A 19,594-nucleotide genomic window follows, 5' to 3' on the forward strand; every position below is an offset into this window, starting at 1 on the left:
TACATACATATATGTAATAAATTCTGTGTATTACTTTGAAAAGTCTTCTATTGCTTTGCTTCTTCCTGAATTTCCTTCTTTTCTCTCTTGTCTTTTTAAAAAATGTTTTCAAGTCCCTTTTCACTCCCTACCTCACCCCAAGTAAAAAAAGGAAATCACACAACCTAAATGTTAATATCTGAACCTGCACTTTGAGAGTATCACTTTTCTTTCTTAGCCATACTTTTTTTTTGTGTGGTTGGTTTATTCTTTTGGTTTTGCAAGGTGATGGGAGCTAAGTGACTTGCCCAGATCACTTCAAGTGTTTGAAGTCAAATTTGAACTCAGATCCTCCTGACTCCAAGTCCAGTGCTCTAATCCACTGCATTAACTCCCCCTTAGCCATACTTGAAAAAGTTTTCTGCTCTCACTGCCTCGCCTTTCTCGACTCTCATTCTTCATTCCTTTGAAGTCTGGCTTGCTACCTCATCATTCAACTGGAACCATTCTCTCCAACATTTCCTGTGATCTCTTAATTGTTATATCTGAGTCTTTTTTTTCCATTCCTAATCCTTCTCAAACTCCTTCATTTGACTATAATGGCCACACTCTCTCTGAATAGTCTGTTTTCTCATGATTTTTGCAACATGCCATCTCTGGCTCATCTCATTGTCTAGTTAATCCTTCTCCCAGGTTCCTTTCTCTCTCTTGGTAACTCCATTACCTCCCATAGGTTTGGTGATGCCTATATAGATGATGCCCCCAGATTTAAATGTCCTTTCATGGTCTCTTCCCCAAGCTCCAGTCCCACATCACCAAATACCTATTGCACATTGAAACTGGATATTCAAGAGATTAATTCAATATATCCCAAACTAAACTATTTCTTCCCAGCTTCCCTATTTTGTTGAAGGCACCATTATCCTTCCAGTGTCTCAGGTTCATCATCTCACCATGAGGCTGGACTTTTCTACTCTCTTTCCCTCCGTACTAATTTACCAGATCTTGCCATTTCTACCTTCACAGCATCTCTTACATCTAACCACTTCTCTCTATTCACAGAGCTTCCTCTCAGTTCAAGCTCTAATCAAATCTTGGTCAGATTATTTCATCTGCTTCTTAATTAGTCTCCCTGTCTCCCCCAAGAGACTGCTTTCAAAGTAATTTTCCTTAAGCATAGATCTGAGCATGTGTGTGTTCACCTAACTCAACCGATTTTCTATTCTTGAATAAAATATAATTTTTTAAAGCCTAGTTGCAAACAACCTTTCCAACCTTAATGGGCATTATTACTATTTACAGAACTTTTGGGATTGATTTTTGTTAACTGTTAAATTCTAGGTTTCAGTTATGATACTCCTGGGACATTTCATTTAGGGATTTTTTTCTGAAGCTGATCAGTGAATTCTTTCTATGTTCACTTTGCTCTCTGGTTCTAATAGATCTGATCTGGTGAACAGTATTCATTTATGATTTCTTAAAATTGTCTATTTTTTTTAGTTTTAAATCATGATTTTCTAGGACTCTCATGATTCTTCAGTTATCCCTTCATGACCCATTTTTTCCAAGTCAGTTATTTTTTATATGAGATTTAGCTTGTGCTTTCTTTAATTTTTTCCAAGTCTTTAGATTTTGGTCTAATATTTCTCATAGTCTTCAAGGAATGATTTGATTTCTTTTTTATCTGTTGCTTCAGGAAGTCTTATCACTTTGTGTAAGTTGTACCACTTTTTGTTCTAAGCTTTCAGTTTTTTTCTTTCTGAGCTTTCCTATCATTTCATTTCACATCTTTTGCTTCCTTTCTTCAATGGATTGATATGATCCTTGTATTAATCTAGGTTTTTTTAAGTCTCTGCTTGAATGGATTTACTTTCTCCTAGGTTGGATTTTTTGGATTTGAGGGAATCTCTGAATCTACTTTTTTTTTTTAGTGGTGGGAGTTTTCTTTGGCTTATGAATTACCTGAAGTGCAACTTTGTATCTGAGACAGACTCTGCTTCAGTTTTGGGTAGGGTGATTGGCCTTCTTGGGTCTCACCTTTGATCCCCCAAAATCACATTTAAAAACAACCAATATTGAGCCCAGAATGCTTTAGTGCTCTAAATCTTAGACCATCACAATTTTTAGGAATCCAAATTGTGACCATCCAAAGACATGCATTGGATGGATATAGGTGGCCGCAGCATATAGCCAGCAAAAGCAGGATACAGGTTGTAGAAAAGCTAATATAGAAATAGAATCGTTTTTTTAAGTAGATGCACTGGAAATATAGTGAGTAAGAAAAATGAAGGGATGCCAGCAGGGAGGTTTTGTAAAACTGCCTATGTATATTAAGACAGTTAGAGGATGTGTGATGAACCCTCCCTTAGAAGATCTGTAAAAGGACTTGGACAAGAGTGTCACACAATGAGAGAGTAGAGATAAGTTGCCATCAGCCTCAGTTGGAGAAAAGCATCCATATCCCTGAAATCAAAGATGCAGTACAAAGTTATTTTTAGGAGACTCTAAACAGGATAAGTGACTGTGCTCTTTCCTACTATGTCTTAGAACCATCAAATCTCATTAGTGCGCTAGTCTCTTAGAAACACCACCTTAGAATATATAGTCTTTCTCTGAAAATTTTACAAATAAACATTTTCTGAGTTCTAGTTTGTAAACTAAGTTGAATTTTTTTTTAAATTTATCCCTACCTGGTCATATTGCACCATTCAAGAACATTTTGGCAACCTATAAACCATCTCAACCCCTGATCCTTTTCCCTCTAAAGTGAAACTCTGGAGAGAAGGGAGAGGATGGGGGCGGCTAGGTGGCACAGTGGATAGAGCACCTGTCCTGGAGTCAGGAGTACCTGGGTTCAAATCCGACTTCAGACACTTAATGATTACCTAACTGTGTGGCCTTGGGCAAGCCACTTATCCCCATTTGCCTTGGAAAAACCTATGGGGGGGGTGATCTGTGTAACCCATTGAGGAAAGAGGAAAAACTGAGGTAAGTTATTCATTTTCTATTTAAAAGTATTTGAATAAAATCTTCCTAAAGACATCTTCCTTCCTTTAACTGTTAAGGACTAGGCTAGAGTCCAAGGTAGTAAGCAATAATCCATCTCCATTGTTCTTCAGGATTCTGTGTATCCTGTTACCTTGATGATGCTCCCTTAATTAACTCTCTAAGAGATAAATATATTGGTGCCTGAGATGCAGCCTGTAAATCTTAGAACTCATCCAATTTAATGAGTTACCTTTACTGTGTTTTCTTTAGGACCACGTGCTGTTCTACCTGACTTAAAGCCAAAGATTTTTCTTCTCCCCCACCCCCCACCATCTTCTGAAATCCTACCTATCCTTTGAAGTTTTAATTCCTGTTCCAACTCTTCCTTGAAGTTTTCTCTGATCCCCTATCGATAATACCGTTATTCCTGGACCTTATTTGTTATTTCTGTCCTCCTGTTTTCCTTAACTCATCTAGATCTGTATTAGCAAAGTGTCCATTGCCTACTGTGAAGACAAGGACCGTGTCTTTGCCAAGGCCTAGCACTAGGCTTGTTGATACTAAACTACCCTTAGAGGTTTTTAATGGATTGATTTAGACTTTTTTGTCTATTATATTACAGACTGAGATAATTATTGACTTTGTTGTGCTCAAACAAAAAAAAATTAGGGAAAGATGACTGAGCAGAGTGAAGATGTTCTTCAGGACCTTGATGTCACACTCACAAGCACTGCTACAATATTGGCAGTCATGATGGGAGTTCACTTTGAGACAACCCTGTCAGATAGGATCTCTTATTCCCTTCATTTGAAGAGATTAGGAAACTTCAGGGTCACAGTTGAGATTTTTTTTCCCTAGATAATTCCACCTGTGAAAGCTAGGACCCTGAAATCTCTGTCTCCCTAGTCATGTTGACTTCATGACAGCTCCTCCAAGTCAGAGACTGTTGTCTTACTGTCCCAAGCATCTGGTGCAGTCTGATCAGTCAGTAAGCATCGAGAACCTTCAGGGAGCTAAAGAGATTAGCACAAGAAACCTTGTGGGGAACCTTGGAGGGGAAGTACAATAAATATTTGTTGGATTAGAGGATGAATGGCTCATGGTTCTAGGGAGTTTTAGTGGACACCCACAAGTAACACCCTCTGTTAAAGGGAGATTCTTAAGCTAAGCCCAATGGAATTTGTCTGCTAAAGTTAGAAAGTCTTAATTTTTTAAGAACTGAATTAGCTACTCAGGTTTACACTGATTAATTGTAGAATAAACATTCCCTTGGAAATCCATACATTCTAGTGAATATTTATTCCAGAGAAGCAAATCCATTTGGATCCCTGAGTTTATTTATTAAGAGAACACAAAAGGCTCTGGTGAATAAGAACTGTTCTCCAGTCTTTTCCAGAACTCCATTCCCAGGGAAAATGATGCTACCAAGACTATTCAAGGTGGCCTGAGCTTCAAAAACTGAAATCTACTTAAATTTTTTTCCCACTAGCTCTGCTGCATGTCCCTTTGAAAATATAAGACATTATTGTGTAATACTTGGAAGCTTAGGGTCATACTGGTCTCTTATATGGCCTAGGGGCTTTCTTATGATGGAAGGGTATATACCTTTTGCTAGCCTTGCGCCCTTTAGTGGTGCTTTTAGGGAATCTAAATCAGTCCACAGTTTAATATTGATTCTCATGGGCTTGCATGGTAGTTTAGCAGTATTTTTTTACATAATTCTAGCAGCTAATCAGATTATCTTCCATCATTCTCTTATTTATTGCAATGTCAATTCAACTTATTCTCTCTGTTAAATCTCCCGAAGTGTTACATCACATATTTTGTGATGAAAGTGATCTTTCCTTCCTGCTACTTGTTTTATCACTTTGGCTAGACCAATTCTTTTTTAACACATCCTACCTTTTATCATTCTTTTGTTTTCTCCAGGCCACCAGAGGATGGGGTCTTTGTTTCTCATTTTTGTATTCCCATCATCTGGCATAGTGCCCTACATAACTAAATGAAATAATTAAATTAAGTAAATGCACTCATTCTACTGTCTGAAAACATTTTTTCTTTTTGTGATTGTATTCCTGATTCTTGTCTAAAAACATTTTTTTCTTCTTGTGATTGTATTCCTCTGCATTGAAGTGAACTGAGCTGTCATCACAGTGACACTGACAAACAGAATCACTCCCTATGCTTATTCCCCACTGCAAACTTCAACAAGGATGGAGGAGGCAGTAGGGGGAAGAGAAGCTAGCATCTGCTTCTGAGATGAATGACTTCTTCCATTTCCCTAGCAAAAACAACAACCTGCTGCATTTTGCCATTTATATATACATATTATCTATAATATGTATATAAAAATGCATTAAAAACACATGGAGTCAAGACCATCCCATTGTTAGCCAAGCCAAATTCAGTGAGCATAAATTGCTTACAGATGCCATAGCTATTCTCTCTTTCCTAAGATTCCCCTCTGGTATGTTTTTATGAGCCATACAGAAAGGTAGCCATCTCTCAAGGAGCACTTTTCTTGTTGTAGAAAGAATTTTACAATGAAGATGAACACCTTCATGCCCTTGGGATATTGTGCCATATAACTGTGATGGATTATGCTTTGCTTACTGTGATAAATTTTGCGTGAGGCAAATAGATATTTAAATAATTAAAAGAAAGAATTTTTTAAATCTATGTAGTATCCTCCACACTCAAGTTTCTTGCAGTAAAACATCAATATGTTTGTGTTAAGTGGATGTTGTCTTCATATCCTACGACCCCTGCCAATGACGGTTCGTGTGCATTTATCTTATCTCTACTCATCTAATGGACTGAAAGCATGCTCATTGGCCTAATATTACTGAGCAAAGATTATGAAGACATGAGGCTTGTTATGTGGGTGTTTCTCTGCAGGGTAAAGGACCTGTTTGTAAGGAAAACTGCCCAAATCCATCATCTCTTATGGAAGCCCAACTTTCTTCAATATATGAAATCTCAGAAGAAACGATGAGTGATGAGGAGGCAATGGAGATAGACATCCCAGAGGAACAAGAAAAAGCCATATATCGAGAGGCCAAAGTGTTGACTGAGCAGATTGAAAGCCTGCAAAAAGAAAAGTGAGTTTGAGTGGGAGGGAGAATATTGTTTGTTTTGATGTTGATCCTCCATGAAGTCAATGCTACCTACATGGTATGGTGTGTGTCTGTAGTAGAAGCAACCCAGGAATGGAAGCTAGGAGACCTGAGTACTGGTCCCGATAACTCGAAAATCAATCAAGTCATTTTGTTCTTCTGGGCCGAGTGTTTTGGACTTGTTCCATTGATGTTTGTTGGTGGTTGTCAGTGTTCAAACAGCAAAATGGGAACAAAGTAAAATTAACTTGGCTCCATGGGAGTCAGACCCATGGGACACTTTAGAGCTGAAAAGGACCTTGGAGATTATTTATTTACAGATAAAGAAACAGGTCCAGAAAGGCTGCCTTGCCCCAGTCACAGCTGGTCATCTGCAGAACTACTAGGACCCAGGTCTCTTGATACGTTCTCCTCTTTTCCCTTCACATCTCCTGGCCTCCACCCTTGCTCGTATGGATAAAACATTCTGCGAGTCTGAGGAGAGAACAGCAAGTTTGTGAACCTATTATTAAGGCTTAGACTCAGAAGCAGTAAGAATAGAGATTCAAACTCCACTGAAGTCTGGATCTTCTCAATTACAAATGTCCTCTGAGCAACAAGACGCTGACCAAGGGATGGAAGGTTGGGTGAGGGGGGAAGGAAAGAAAACCATTCCCTGCCTCTTCCCCCTTGTTTAAAGGACCTTTACTATTTGTTGTTTTGTTTCAGGGTAATTGTCTTTTTCACTGTTTGAACTACAGCAAATGGGGTAAAGTTGGTCACTTGTAGTTGCATCTCCTGGGCTTTTTATCCTGGGCTTCCCTCAGCCTGGATGCCAATGGACTTTCTGATTGGGTTTTGCAGGGAAGATCTAACGTTTGAGATGCTCGCCTTGGAGCCCCGGTTGTCAGAGGATGAAACACTTGATTCTGAAGCCTCTGTCGGGACTGCTGACAGCTCTGAGAACCTGAACGTCCACTGTGATAGACCAGGTAAATGGGGGGGTAGCAGCTTGTGTGGCCCATGGGGTGGATCCCTGACTTGGCACTTAAACTGCCACCACCTCCTCCTCCTCTGCTCTTGGGCCCTGAGTCAGGAATGAATCGATGCATTTTTAAAAAGCACTTATTCATTTACTGGGTGCCAGGATTGTGCCAGGCACAGAGACACCACAAATGGTTAGAAGTAAGATAATTCCTGCTCTTCAGAAGCAGAAGGGGGAGCAGCGAAGGGGATGACCAGGCCTCAGGGCCTCGGGGGGCTTAGCTTCCCTCAGGGGTGACCTGGACTTGGGGGGACGGCCTGGTAAGTTCTGAGGATCGAGAGGCCAGAGACTCCAAGCAGCAATGGAGCCCCGAGGAGCCCAGGACTGCAGGGACAAAGCAGAGGCTGCTCCTAGAGTGCCATCCATTCAGGGGGAGCAGACAAGCTGCCCGGATGGGCTCTGGGGGTCTGGCCACTGGAGGCAACCCTGGGTTCTGAGGTTTCTGATCAGTCCCTGCTCCGGGGGACCCCTGGGGTTCAGTGCCTTTGCCCAGAGGGAGCTTTCTGCTATTCATAGAAACTAATGGTGTCAAATGCTGGTTTCTTCTATTAAAACTTCTGTGTCCAGTTCCTAAAGGGGGAAATGGTTTCTCTTTGATGTAACTTCAAGTTAAAAGCACAAGAAACATTGGGCCTTATGCCACCTTTGCTGTATGCCATGACTCCCTCTGTCAAGGTCTGATGAAGTCCATGAGCTCATTCTCTGAATGGTGGTTTCAAATGCATCAGCCTACAGAGAAAAGCAATTATATTGAAACACAGATCTCAAAATAGTTGGGGGTTTTTTTTAGGTTTTTGCAAGGCATTGGGATTAAGTGACTTACCCAAGTTCACACAATTAGGTAATTATTGTCTGAGGCCAGATTTGAATTCAGGTAGTCCTGGTCAAACAATTAGGTAATTATTAAGCATCTGAGATCAGATTTGAACTCAACAGGTCCTCCTGACTCCAGGGCCAGTGCTCTATCCAATGCACCACCTAGCACTCCCCCTCAAAAATATACTTTTTGATAAAAAACTAATTCCTGGGGGTAGATAGGTAGCTCAGTGGATAGAGGACACCCTTTCATCCGGACCAGTTCAATTCTATCCAGGACAGTGGACAGCATTATCTGACTTTTTTTTTTGTCTTTTTCATTTTGTCTTAGAGAAAACTTTAATACTTGATACCATGAAATCTTCCAAATCTGAATCAAATAAATTGCAAAAGCTGCTGAAAAAGCAACGGAAACTTGCAGATTCTTTGGATTCTGCTGGAGCTACCCATACTGCAAGAAGCGCAACTTCTTCCCATGTGCCCCAAAAGTGTGCTTCCAAATCTCCCTTCCCCCGTCGTGCTGCTGCTGAGGAGACCGCCGAGTCCCAGCTAACAGTGCAAGGTTCCCTGAGCCAGGCCAGGGCCCCAGAGTCCTGGCCTTGGGTTATTAGCCAAGGTGCATACTGCTCTGCAAAGGGCAAGGAAAAACTGAACAAATTAAAAAAGTCACCCCAGAAAACGAAAGCCCTCCCCAAGGACGTTTTGAGGGCAGATCCCAAGAGAACTGTGCACCCCGGCTATGGCCGTGCCCAGCCAGAGCTGGTTGATGAGCATCATGAGTACATGGTCTAACCTGGTCTGCCCATGCCCCCTCATGACCACAGCATCTCAACTTTGACCCGTCCCTCACGGGTAGCATGGGCACTAGTCCTGCTGCTGCATCAGGAGGCTTGGCATCGGCCTGGGAGAGAAAGACTGCTGGGGCCTTAGCTAGTCTTCAGTAGGGAGGACTGCAGAGCCACCAGGATTTATTCCTGCATAAAGAGCCTCGGAGGCACATGCCCCCCCCTCGGTTTTTCTGTCCTTAGTAATCTGCTACCAACTGGGTTGGCACAGGGGGCAGAAATCACAAAGGCGAGGCAGCTTACAGGCCTTGTTGGGCCAACAGAAAGTTGACTTTAATGGATAAAACTGTAGCTTTGGTTTCTTGGGGGTTCTTAGAAGTTGCAGCTGATTTAAACCTGACCCAAGGTCCTGTGACCCAGAAATGGAGTCCTTTATTACAAATTATTTATAAGTCTCTATAGATTGTTAATTGAAAATTAAAAAGTTGTTGTTTCAGAGCATATCTTACACACTAGAGGGTTATGCACTGCAAGAAGAAATTAATTTTATTTTATTTTGTTAAGATGTCAGAATGACCAATTCCAGTCTGACTCCTAGTTGGTTTACACCAAATACACAAGTGTGCCGAGTTTTCAATAGCCATACAATTCCTCTGGTCCCTGGAGCTTTTCAACAACTTCTTAGATCTCTTCTCAGACTTTAAAGCTGTATCATAATCCCTCTGTGTTGCTCCCTACCTACTGATCATTGAACAAGAGACAACAGACTAACAAACACACACTGCTGGAAAATCATCAGAAAAGTCTCACCCTCACCACAAGCAGCATGATGTCTAATTCAGTCTTCCAAGACATTCGTAAGAAATCATGCATGAATAAATGTCATTAAAGCTGCCAAAAAGAAAAATATTCTTTTAAAAATGTGACCAAACTAACTTTTCTCTTTTTTCTCAGACCATCAGTATTAAGCAAATCAATCAAAACAAAAAACCAAGGACTACTTGAAGCTATTTTTATTCATATTCTGGTTACTAAATTTTACTGTAAATATATATGTATATATTATATATAATATATAAAATACATACAATTGTGTGAGAGAGAGAGTGTGTGTGTGTGTGTGTGTGTGTGTGTGGTTTTAAACTCTTACAGAAAAGCAGAGAAATCATGGGTCATCAAAATTGAAGACAAGATCCTCTTGTATGTGTTTGGAGAAAGTAATGCCATTGTTTTTCATCACAGACTGTCCCCACACCTCATGATGAACTCTGAAAAGCTTCATATCATTTGTTAGATTTGCCTTTGCTATTTATACTAGGTGAGAAATGAAGGTGAACTCACCTATCTGAACTGTGACATCCTTTCTTGAGACATGTGAAAGTTATTTTTGGAATTCCTTTTGCATTTATCTAACTACTACATAAGCACTGTCCTAAGAAAGATATCTTGCCCCCCCATACCCTGATGCCTGGCTGGGCTAATTCCTCACCTTGCTTTGTAATGTGCCATTTAGCACCATTTTAATACTTCTATGAACTGAATATTAAGACCTATCGTGAGACCATCATTTAAAACTAACACACTGTTGGTTGATTATGCATAAGCTGTGGAACCAAGATTACATATTTTTGGACCAGTAGACAGCCTTTCCATGTGGTAGCTTCAGGTAACAATAGATTTCCTGGCTAACTATCCTCCTATTCTCTCCAGGGTTTCTGCTAGGGATAGGAAGACTTCAGATTCCAGAGTATAATTCAAGTTATTGAGTATTAGATTTGAAACCCTTAAAAAAAACAATTTTGAAAGTCTGATTTTTTTTTCAGAAGCTCCTGGAGCTGGGGCTTGAGGCAGGGGAAGATGGGGAACACAAAATCCTGTTTTTTTACAATGACTCCATAAGGGGCAGGCTCTCCCAAGTATCCTTCTCAAAATATTTGTTTTAAAGCTCCCCACATCATCAGGTTCTATAGAAACGAGTTTGGAGCCTCCTGGGTCAGCCTCTCTTGACTGAACCTCCTCGGTTAAAAGCCCTATAAACATTGGATCGTTTGATGAATTGGATGCTTTGTTATTCTTTCTAGACCTGAAGTAATCACCTGGGACTGACATTCCATATTTTCTATCTGAAGCTGTGATTCTTTAGAAGATTAATAATTTACACAAAAATGTCATATAGGTCATTTTTATAGGAAATAAAAGTATACTATTGGCAATTCCATAACTACTTAAAACTGTTCATTTTTCAGCAATCAGTAGGATCTGGTTTAAGTCTGTAGTACATACTCCTTTCCACTTTATTAATTGAGAGATCAAGGGGCAGCTAGGTGGCGCAGTGAATGGAGCCCCAGCCCTGTAGTCAGGAGTTCAAATCCAGCCTCAAGACAATGATTACCTAGCTGTGTGACCTTGGGCAAGTCATTTAACCCCATTGCCTTGCAAAATTCAAAAAAAAACATTAATTAGGCAAAATTAAATTTCATCTTAAAATCACTATAAGAAAATATTTGCATCAAATATGTGCAGTCCTAATTTTTTTTTTCCTTTAATGATTCACTCTTATTACTGTTTATTATCCTGCAAGGTTTTAGTGTAGTGGCATGGAAAGTTCACTGCTGGGCAAAAATATCAGTCCCATGATCTGAGCAGGTTTCATACATGCCACTCCATTTCCCCAATCAGGAACCCAGATTTTATACCCTGTTCCAGTCATTGCAGTTGATACACCTCCAATTAACATTAGCTCCATCACCACCGTACACTGGCTTTTTTCTTATGCTTAGGAAGCTTGGGGGGGGGGGGCGGTCAGTGTAACTATATGACTAATTTCCAGATTGAAAGACCAAACAATGGTGAGAATTTTGCAGACAGCTTGGAGGGCTGCTCCTCTGCCCTGCCCACCCCAGCTTCAAAGTTAAACCTGGTTCTCACTGGTAATGGAGATGTAGGCTGTGAAAGAGGTCATCCCAATTCTGCCCTCCCATTTAGCTCAAAATAAGCTATGTGTGGGAAGTGGCTTTTTCTTTTTCCCAGTGATTTGGGAAAACAAGTAAAATGTATTGCAGTGTCAATGTTTTCGTACCCAACACAATTTTACTTTAGGCTCAAGATTCAGAGATATTTTCACTGGATACTCGGCAAGGTCTACCCACCCACCCTCATTATACATCTGCCATCTCTCGATTTCTGCTCCCTTTGCATTTCCTTCCTCTCCTTAGGTGATATGTTTGAGTTGGGCCAATCAATCAGTCCTCTGGCTTCCCTTGTTCTTAAACATTCTTGTGGATGCTTTTGATCACTCTCCTCACCATCCCTCATCTTCCTGAGTTCAAATCAGACTTTGAAGAGAACAGGGAAAATGGTCTTTAATAACATATTTGCTGAACAAAGATTCCAGAAGTCTGTTGAGTTCCCTGTGTTCAACTGTCCTGCCTGTTTTTCACATTTCTTGAGTAAGTCAAATAGGATTTCATATAATAAGATACACTCTTTGTACTAAGTAATTATACTGATCATGGGTAAAGGCCCTGACTGTGGATTATTACATTATTTTCATGGATTTTAATGTAATTTATAATAAATAGCTACGTGTAAATTAAAACAACAAAGTATATATTGTAAAGGGATATATAATCCTATGTCATACTCTTTAAATTTTAAATATTCCTGTTTAAAAATAAAATGTATATATATACACACATCTATGTATATAGATGTGTGAATTGTAGATACATCTTTATGTACAGAAGTATATATGTACAGACATATACATATATATATATATATAAATACATATATGATTTACCTTGGCCACAGAACTGGATTATGTTCATGATGCAGTCAACAGACACTTCTAATTCCATGTCAGTAGATTTTCCTTTTTCCCCCCCCTTTTGGGAGAAAGGCCTCATGTATAAAGTGCAATTTCTGTCATTTCTTAAATATATCCTGTATGGTTGTAAAAAGCCAGCCTTATGAACAAATAACTCCTAGCTTATTAAAGAACAAAGCTGATCAAAGTAATATCCTGAGCAATTTGTTTTCTCTGCCATAACTTCATTTTTTTTTTATTTGTAAGGGAAGAACCCTCCTTGTGGTATATCCTGAAAGTTTAGTAGATCTCACAAGTCTGAGGGAAGGTGAGAGTTACAATGATGTTTCCCCATCCCTGAGATCATCCAGGTAAGGACTTCATTTGGCCATAACCAAGATGGTGGATGGCATTTACACCCGGCCTCCTTTTCTAAGCTTGGTGGGGAGAGTAACCAACCTCAATTTAGTCTCTTCATCTAAAATCAACATTTGCAGCAGCTGCAGGATGTGCTAAGACAACCCTTTGGTTGAATAATGGCCTTTTATATGGAGAAATTCATTCATGAAGAAAATGGACATTCTATAAAAGATAAAAAACTAAACATATTCAAATGTTTCCTTTTTATTATTTACATTAAACACCAGTTTTGGGGGGGGGGGTGAACAATTGGGTTTGGAAGCCCATTTCTAAAAAGGGGTACATGGGGGGAAAAGAGCAATATCTTTGGACTAAGAATATTGTTCTTCCCAAAATTTGGAAGGAAGCTGAAATACCCTTATTTAATGCCCTCTCACAGAGATATTGTGTTCTGATAGACTTCCTCCTTGGTAGTACAATTGAAGCTATTCAGAAACTATCATTGCTACAGATCATCTGAGGGGTCCGGCTTGGTAGCTTGACCGTCTACTAGAATTAAAGCCTCAAAACAGACTTCTGATTTGTTGAGTATCCAGCTCTCCAAATTTGTATTGTGCTCCTTGCTGAAAGGATATGTTCTATGGATTCTAATGGGATCTACAGATTTAGGGATGAGACATACTTTGAAAAATTCAATTTAGCATAGGGTCTTAATTCCACTAGAAAGCTTGAATAAGTTGGAAGTATGTTGGAATATCAAGAGCAAAGTTGTCTGAGTCTAAAAAACTTTAATCAGACAGAACTCTTCAATTATACTTTATGCAAACATCCATCTACCAACTATTTCACTCTGTACCTCCTCAATAGATCCTGGTTATTCTTTCCATAATGGGTTGTGAACCCTTTTTCCTCAGAGCATTCTATGGGACATGTCCCTTACATAAATTTCTTTAGGCCTGGAAAGGAGTGTCTCAATTCTGCTTCCATTAGTAGATTTCTCACAATATTATCAATTGACTTTAAGGACTTCCTCCTCCTTCGGAGGCCAAAAAAACCAAACTAAAACCACATTTATCACTCTTCAGCTTATTTTAGCAAAACAAGTTTATTCCCATTGTGTAGAAGACCTATAACTTAATGGAAGTCTCACAGATGGCCTTTTAACAATGAAGTTGAAAAGAGGGAGAGGGAGAAGATAATGCAGAAATTAGGAAATGGAGATGTTCATTGGTTCAAACTATTTTTCAAGTGTTGAATTCACTTGGATTAGGCTTTTTGCCTTGTTGGAAAAATCAGGAATCCAGACTCAAAATTTTGTGTAAAATAGCTTCTCACAGTTGTCAGTTTTTGAACACATCACAAAGGAGTTTCTCCCTGGGTGTGTTTCCTGTGGTTCTATGAAAAAAGATCTCAATTTGGTCTGAAGAAATCTCAGAGGGGGTAGAAAGAAGTAAAAGCAGTTTCCCAAACCTGGAAAAAGAGAGAAAGGTATCATTGGTTACCAAAGGCATCAGGAGATTACATTCCAGATTATATTCCAATAGGAGATTACATTCCAGATTATATTCCAATAAAGTGATTAAAAAAGTGGTGGTGACAGTGGTGGTGGTGGTGATGGAGTTGGTGATGATGCCAAGGTGAACAACACTATAAAAAGAGATGATCCTGTCCAACCTTCATACCTCTCCTGCTGGCTAGGATAATGCATCTTCTTGGGCTGACCCAGCATCACTTGGGACTGGTCCTGCAAATTTTTGCATCTGCACAGGATCCTTCAAGTCCTGAGTCTCTATGAAGAAGCACCAAGCAAGGAGGAAAGAGGAAGAGTATGAGGAGGAGACCCCATTCCAATCTCCTGCAGTATTCACCCCAAATACAATCTCACTTAACTGAATAAGTAGGAACTACAAAGCAGCTCCATAACAAGTACCTATGTCTGCAAAGCTTTTATCCAAGCTATAAAAATTTGGGTCAGGAGGAATCACTGAACTTTTTTTAATGTGCCCCCAACACCTTTCAGCATAATTCTTACAATCAGAATCAGCTGAGGTGGGGCGCACTGGTTGGAGTGCTGGACTTGAAATTAAGACCTGGGTTCAAATCCTGCTTCAGACACCTCCTAACTTTGTGACCATGACTAAGTCAACCTCAGCCTCAGTTTCCTAATTAGTAAAATGACAAATAATAGTAGTATCTATTCCCCAAAGTGGATGTGTCAAAGGGGGGGGGTTATTTGTATTCTCTGCAAACCTTAAAAAACTATCTAATGTTAGCTGTTACTCATTAGAGTTGTACAGTTTGCAAATATGTTAAAGGCAGGGATGGGGAAGAATACTGTTCTTTCCAAAATTTGGAAGGAAGCAGAAATACCTTATTTAATACCCTTTACAATCTAAAGTGACTATGGTAGTTTAGGTATATAAGGATATGTATTTATGTATATATATATATATATATGTATGTATATATATATTTACATATATATGTAAAGTAGACCTGCTCATAAAATCATTATTTAGTATAATTAATAAATAAAAATGAAGTGAAATAAAAAGAATAGGTTATTCACATAATTACAAATGTAATCCTAGTAGTTCATCTTTATATAGTGTTTTCTCAGCAGTGGGAAGAACACTGGGTTTGGAACCAGGAAGACTCATCTTCCTGAGTTCAAATTTTGCCTCAGACACGTAATTAGCTCTGTGACCTTGGGCAAGTCACTTAACTCTATTTTTCTCAGTTTTCTCATTTGTAAAATGAGCTAGAGAAGGAAAGGACAAACTACGATGTTTCTTCCAAGAAAACCCCAAATACAGTATCAGAGAATCGGACTGAAAAAACTCAACCACAACAATAAATAAATTGTAAACTGTTGGTCAACTGTCAAAGAAACTGAAGTTAGCTAGCATTTACGTAAGACTTTAAAGATTCTAAAGTACTTATTACCTGTTTGATTTGCTCTTCCCCAACCCTAACGTATGTGCTGTTCCTATTCCCATTTTACATTATTAGGAAACTGACAGACTTAACCCAGGGTCCCATTGCTTGAAAATATCCTCAGTGAGCACTTTATCCATACCAGATCCCTTTGCAGTTACCATAAGTATTGGTTCTGTTTTACACATGCCTGAGGGTCCAAAGTTCAATAACACACCCAAAGTCCTACAGCTCTCAAGTGGCAATCAAATTTATTTTGAACTTGTTAAAAAAAAGTTAACAAAAGCACTTTCTTCAGCTGTCAAAAAGATGGTTTCTAAGGTCCTCTCCAGCCCTGAAGTATACAAGTTGCTGAGGTTGATCAAACAAAATTTTTAACAGAAAAAACAGCAACACTTATTTTCTGATGAGGAGCTGAGGAAAGGAAAAGAATAAGGGGAAAAGAATCCTTCAGTATAACTTTGACCATAGAGAACTTAAGGGGAGCCATCTGTCTCATCTGTGTATTTGCTGGTGGTAGCTCTTGCCTCTCCACAGCCTTCATCTTGATCCTGACTTCTGAAAATGGAGTTCCCCTCAAGTGGAAGCCGCCTGCCCTTTCTTAGCTCACCTCACCTATGTCTTTCACCTTCTGTGGGCGTATTGCCAAATACTGATTCCTTGTACATGCTGCATAAAAAGGAGTTAGTTGCTCTCTAATACCACTGCTGGGTCTGTATCCCAAAGACATCCCATAACGGTGTGTTGGGGGGAAGAACTTATTTACATAAAAATATTTATGGCAGCTCCTTTTATGGTGGCAAAGAAAACTGAGGAGAGGCCCATTAATGGTTAAACAAGCTGTCATATATGATGGCGATGGAATATTATTGTGCCATAAGACATGACATGATATAACTAGTAAGATCTGAACACCCCATATTAAGCTTGTATTCATTAGAATGAAAAGTTCTACATTGTCCCAAAATCATTTTTCATCATTTCAAAAAATGCATCACACTATCTCTCAAGAACAGTAATGTAGATTGTTTAAGCTAATATAAAAAGTACTTTTTTTTAAAAAAAAAACTATCTGAAGTGAAACACTATTTTTCAAGGTTTTGCAGATGACTAATTTTAGATTCCACTTTCAAATACTTTAAGCAGAAGTCCTATGAAGCAAAGGCCATAACTCACATTTCTTTTGCATTTTAAGTTTAAAAATACTTTGCTTATAACAGTCTTGATAGAACAGAGGAAAACAATTCCTTTTTGACAGAAAAGGGAAACAAAACTCAACAGCTTAGTATCTAGAACCTAGGGGATATTTGTTGAATAGCCTCATAAATTCAGAGCTGAGAGCTTAATGTCACAATCTGGGTCTGAAAGGAATAATTATTAACCAATGATCTGGGGAGATTTGGATTTCCCCATTCTTTTATCTTCATTTTAAGACTTCAGTCTCTAAAGGTTAAGCCAACCTCTTCTATGCAGATCTCACTCAGGTGGGACTGTGGGGGGCAGCTAGTTGATGAAGTGGATAGAGTACCAGCTGTGGAATCAGGAGAACCTAAATTTAAATCTGGTCTCAGACACTTAACACTTACTGGCTATGGGACCTTGGGCAATCTGATTCCAGACTCATATCTGGTTATAGGACCTAGATGGTTCCAGAAGAGAAAGTGAGGCTGGTGACCAAGCACAGCTCCCTGCACTCAGATCCAATTTAGGTGCTTGTCATGGCATCCTGATGTCATGGTCTTCTTCAAGAACGAAGGACAAATATCAGTAGGGCAGACATTGTCCTTTACTAGCGTTTGAGTGGGGGAAAATTCTTTGAATAGATTTTCCAAGGTTGGGAATAAATTAAGAAGTAAAATGACCTAGTCAAAGTTCAGGTCCAGTCCCTCATTGTAATATTATCTCATTAATTGTTAACCAATCAGAGTTGGTTGCCAGACTGGGGAATACCTGCTCTTCAAAAGGCATAAAACCTATAGTACCCCCGCCAAAACCCCATCATGGTTGTCTTTGGTCTAAGAGAGATGTCCAAATGACCATTCTTTTTGAAGATAATTATTAATAACATGATTAAATTACCCAGAAACCATGTCTCTTTAGTCTTTTTAAACACCACAGGTATATGATTTTATACATATATTTGTATAATACATGTATGTATGTATGTGTGTATATTATATATATAATTTTCATAGGCTGCTTCAATATAACTAGACCCTGGACCCCCTTCCCTACTCACCATCCTTGTTCATCCCTGACTGTAGACACTTCCTCAGTCAGCAGGCCTGGCTCTGGTTCCTATGGACCTTGTCCACGGGGCATGCCCCAGAGCCAGCCTGACACCTATAGAATGGAATGGAAGTTTCTTGAGGGGGTGGTTGTTTCATTCTTATCTTTGTATGCCCAGGACTACACAGTGTCTGCCATAGAGTTGGTTGCTTACTAATTGATTAAAAAAAAAAAGTCCCAGAGACCCTACCTCTGTTCTCTTCTCTACAGAAGGTGGGCCAGGCTATCATGAACTCTTTTTAGGAGAGGGGTTCCAATTGGGTGATTCCAGGCTGCCCAGCCAGGCTAGTGAAGGAGAGGGCAGGTCACAAAAAAGTCTGAGTGGATCCTGAATTGGGCTACATCCCCTGCCACAACCTACAATTCCCTACCTCTGCTAAGCCATAGGGAGTAGAAGCTCAGTCTATGGAGAGAGGGATGGCAGAAGGGGCCTTCTCACCTGTAAATGAGCTTCCTCCTCACACTCCTCTTGAAGAAGCCACTGCAACCATTACAGGCATAGATGCCATAGTGTTTGCCACTGCTGCTGTCCCCACAAACTCTGCACAGGAGCCCTGGACTCAGACCTGCAAGAAAGGGAAAAGGCAGGGTAGGGAAGACCAAACAGCTCTGTCTACCAGAGACACTGGTAGGAATTCTCAAGAATTGTCAGCCCTGGGGCATGGTCACCTGGGCTAGGCATGCTCACCTGGGCTAGGCATGCTCTGGCCAGGAGAACAAGCCCCACCCCCACCTCTGAAAGGGTCCTGGGCAGGCCCAGAATGGGCTGTTGCTAGGGTTATGTGGGGGGAGCTCATACTGCAAACAGAGTGAACAGGGTAGAACTGGCTTCCTCATGGTATAGGTAGATGGAATAAATATTAGGGAAATGGGAAGCTTCATGGCACAGTGGGTAAAGTGCCCAGCTTAGTCAGGATATGACCCTGGGCAAGTCGCTTCACCCTGTTCGCCTCAGTTTCCTCATTTGTAAAATGAACTGGAGAAGAAAATGACAAACCACTCTAGTATCTTTGCCAAGAAAACCACAAATGATGTCACAAAGAGCTAGATATGACTGAAGGACAAGAAGAATCATCCAGAGATAGCTAGGTATCATAGTGGATCAATCACTGGACTCTTGGTCAGGAAGATCTCTGTTCAAATCCAAGCTCAGACACGTATTAAGCTGTGGGATCCCGAGGCAAACCACTTAGGAGCCCTGTGTCTCAGTTTCCTCATCTGCAAAATTAGGAGATTGGACTCAATGGCATCTAAGGAAGATCCTTACCAGCTCTAACTGTATGCTCTCATGACCCAGGCAATCTAAACTCAAGCCAACCTGAGCTAAGCCCTAGCAGAGTTCAGGATCCAGGAAAACAAACATTGCTGACTTTATTGTTGTTTATTGTACACAATAAAATAATACCTTGCTTTGCTTTGGTTATTCTTAGAGTGTGGTTATGTGAGAGATGGCCCACAAGTGAAGTTTCCTCATAAATGCACTGATACACAA

The 19,594-nt window shown here is 39.9% G+C and overlaps 1 protein-coding gene and 1 long non-coding RNA gene across 15 annotated transcripts in view; one reads left to right on the top strand and one right to left on the bottom strand.

Annotated features, from left to right (window-relative positions):
- Positions 1-13,151, top strand: part of MYO9A (myosin IXA) — a 217,363-nt gene extending 204,212 nt beyond the window's left edge. For 7 of the 9 annotated variants that reach the window (XM_074233060.1, XM_074233061.1, XM_074233067.1 and 4 more), the window contains 3 exons: positions 5,866-6,068; positions 6,927-7,054; positions 8,255-13,133. In XM_074233060.1, coding sequence (XP_074089161.1) covers positions 5,866-6,068; positions 6,927-7,054; positions 8,255-8,715 — 792 coding nt within the window. In that variant the 3' untranslated portion in view covers positions 8,716-13,133. Of the gene's footprint in view, positions 1-5,865; positions 6,069-6,926; positions 7,055-8,254 lie in introns of all 9 variants that reach the window. The other 2 variants (XM_074233066.1, XM_074233068.1) reach the window with 2 other exon arrangements.
- Positions 13,152-13,962: 811 nt separating this feature from the next.
- LOC141521004 (uncharacterized) overlaps positions 13,963-19,594 on the bottom strand; it is a 28,329-nt gene continuing 22,697 nt past the window's right edge. For 5 of the 6 annotated variants that reach the window (XR_012477820.1, XR_012477819.1, XR_012477822.1 and 2 more), the window contains 4 exons: positions 18,542-18,668; positions 18,053-18,156; positions 14,559-14,665; positions 13,963-14,346 (listed from right to left, as the gene is read on the bottom strand). This is a non-coding gene — a long non-coding RNA (uncharacterized LOC141521004). The remainder of the gene's footprint in view (positions 14,347-14,558; positions 14,666-18,052; positions 18,157-18,541; positions 18,669-19,594) is intronic. The other variant, XR_012477823.1, reaches the window with a different exon arrangement.

Source organism: Macrotis lagotis, chromosome 4, assembly GCF_037893015.1.
Source record: "Macrotis lagotis isolate mMagLag1 chromosome 4, bilby.v1.9.chrom.fasta, whole genome shotgun sequence".
In the NCBI taxonomy this organism is placed as follows: domain Eukaryota; kingdom Metazoa; phylum Chordata; class Mammalia; order Peramelemorphia; family Peramelidae; genus Macrotis; species Macrotis lagotis.